Source organism: Penaeus japonicus, unplaced genomic scaffold (genome assembly GCF_977035675.1).
Source record: "Penaeus japonicus unplaced genomic scaffold, GWHDUDI00000001_assembly GWHDUDI00000030, whole genome shotgun sequence".
Taxonomy (NCBI): domain Eukaryota; kingdom Metazoa; phylum Arthropoda; class Malacostraca; order Decapoda; family Penaeidae; genus Penaeus; species Penaeus japonicus.
The window spans coordinates 24,410,707-24,413,206 of NW_028234432.1; the positions used below are offsets into that span (position 1 = coordinate 24,410,707).

The 2,500-nt window shown below is 42.9% G+C and overlaps 1 protein-coding gene across 8 annotated transcripts in view; it reads left to right on the forward strand.

Annotated features, from left to right (window-relative positions):
• Nucleotides 1–2,500, forward strand: part of Sarm (sterile alpha and armadillo motif) — a 475,169-nt gene that overhangs the window by 427,674 nt on the left and 44,995 nt on the right. For 7 of the 8 annotated variants that reach the window (XM_086555226.1, XM_086555228.1, XM_086555227.1 and 4 more), the window contains one exon: nt 2,291–2,404. The exons of the other annotated variant lie outside the window; for it this stretch is intronic. In XM_086555226.1, the coding sequence (XP_086411352.1) occupies nt 2,291–2,404 (114 nt within the window). The remainder of the gene's footprint in view (nt 1–2,290; nt 2,405–2,500) is intronic. 8 annotated transcript variants of the gene reach the window in all.

Sequence of the window (2,500 nt, forward strand, 5' to 3'; positions counted from 1 at the left end):
TTCTACCCCCCCCCCCTCTTTGACAGTTGCATTATCTTCCATTGCAAAGAGAAAGTTGCCGCCCGTAGCCAATGTGCTAGAGAAGATAAGCCAGAGAACGAACAACAGGTTCCGAACATGTTTTTCCTGTCCCTGTGACCTTGGGAATCGTGTCCCACCACAACTTGCTCCCCCCCACCCCCTCCGATCCCCCTACCCCTACCCTTCCCCACTTACATCACCCCCCACCCCTCCTCCTCCAGGTGATCGGCCACCCCGCCAGCAGGTCGTTTGACAGTGTCCCTCTCGGTGCCTTGAGTGATAGCGTTGGTTGGTGTTTCTCCTGAAGTGCATTCCGCTGTTCTTGGAGTTCGCTTTGCCGTGTCCGTGTGTCTGTCTGTCTGTCTGTCTGTGTGGGTGTATTGCCTTCGGCTCCGTAGCGTTGGTTATCCTGTGCCCGGCGTCCTTGTGGTGTTTTGTTTCCCCTCTTCCTAATTTCCATCCCCTACCTCTCTTCTATTCTCCCCTCTCTTATTTTTCCCCTCTCCTTACCTTTCTCCTTATTTTCCCCCTCTCTTATTTTCTTATTTTTCCCCTCTCTTATTTTCTCCTCATTTTTTGCCCCTCTCTTATATTCTCCTTATTTCTCCCCCTCTTATATTCTCCTTATTTTTTCCTCTCTCTTATTTTCTCCTTATTTTCCCCCCTTTCTTATTTTCTCCTTATTCCCCCCCTCTCTTATTTTCTCCTTATTCCCCCCCTCTCTTATTTTTTCCTTATTTTCCCCCCTTTCTTATTTTCTCCTTATTTCCCCCCTCTCTTATTTTCTCCCTCTTTTCATTTTCCCCTCTCTTGCTCCCCTCCTGCGTGGTGAAGAGGAGGAAGACATCCACGCTTCCTGGCCAAGTCTCCATGACGGGTAAATATACAATCAAAAAGAAAAAAAAAAACGTTTCCATTTATAGATGCAATACTCGCCACGCCGCGCGCGCTAAAGTTACGGTTCCGCGGTGAAGAGATTCGAGGTCCGTGGAACATCGATTCGAAACCCTCTTTGGAAGATAATTTCTCATCGCCAAGGTGGTGGATTGGCTTCCCTGGCGCCGGTCGTGGTTGTTCCCTATTTGTCCCTATTTATTTGGCAAAGTTTGTGTTATTTATGTATTTGTACGTGTATTATTTTTCGTTTCTTTTTTTTTTACGTTATATTTTGGGGAGAGGTCTTTGGTTTATAATATACAGCCATATGTAACAGTATTAAAGAATGAATTGTTTTTAGTGTCGGACTGACGTCATGCGCTCATGTCCAGCAAGCATATGCCTTCGTACTGTCCTCTGCACACGCTAGGCTTCCTAATCTTGTATGTGTGTGTTACCAATTTACGTTCACTCGCTCGCTAAGCATTTTTAAATGTTTGCGTAATGAGTCATACGTAGAAGATTATATTTTTTTATGTTTACTTTTTTACCCCCCATTCTCCTTATTTTCCGGGAGTGGGGGTGATTCATAGAAAACGGGTGTGTTGGTTCAGGTGTTTTTTTCTTTTCTTTTCTTTTTTATCTGCCTCGTCAGTGTTTGGTTTCCAAATTCGTCTGGCGTCGATGCAGGTGTGTCTTACGTAAGAGGCGTTTCCATGAGTTGGTTGACAGGGGTTGCGAAATTTCCCACGGTTGCCAGTAGGAAAGGTCGGCGGGCACGAGCGTAGAGTATCCGATTCTTTTGATTTTCAGTTGGTCACACTGATAAGCGACCTCTGTGCGTCTTCGAATGTCGGGTCAAAGGTCAAATCCCACAGATTTTTTATACTTTTTTTTATTTAGGGTGGGGGGGAGGCATGTCTGAAGGTCACGTGGCGTTTTGTCATTTTTATCGCGCTTTGTCGATCGTAATGTTTCTTTTTATTCAATGAATTTAATTGGTTATTTGAGGCGTCCTTTGTTTTGCACCGTGTTTGTGTAGCTGGCTGCAGTGTCACGTTTAGACCAGTGATAATACACCGTGTATAAATGCATTTATAATTGTATAGCTTTATTCATTAGCTCTTGGTTTTTGAAAGATTTTTTTTTTTTCTTTATAGATCTAGACGTTTTTGAGAATCCGAACCATCTCACATATTAAAATTATTATTTTGTATTTGGTAATTCCAAAAATAGTATTTATTTTTATTTTCCATCATGTGCTTAATTCCACATGATATTTTTTAAAACTTAGAAAAAAAAAACTTTTCACCCTAATGCTTTATTTATTTCATTTTTTTAAAACTATAACTCGTTCTTGTTTACCAACGAAGCTTCCGTTTTCCTCCACCAGATGTCGGGAGAGGCCGGGGAGGGCGGGACAGGGGGCGGCGGAGCAGAGGTTATGGATTTTCATAACCGCATGAAGAGATTCCAACAGAAGGACCAGCAGTTTAATCAGCAGCAGGTGAGTGTTGTTTGTTATTTGTTGTTTTTGTTGTTGTGGTGGTGGGAATGGTTGTTAGTAGTTTGGGTGGTGTTTTAAGTATGGATGGTAAATTTC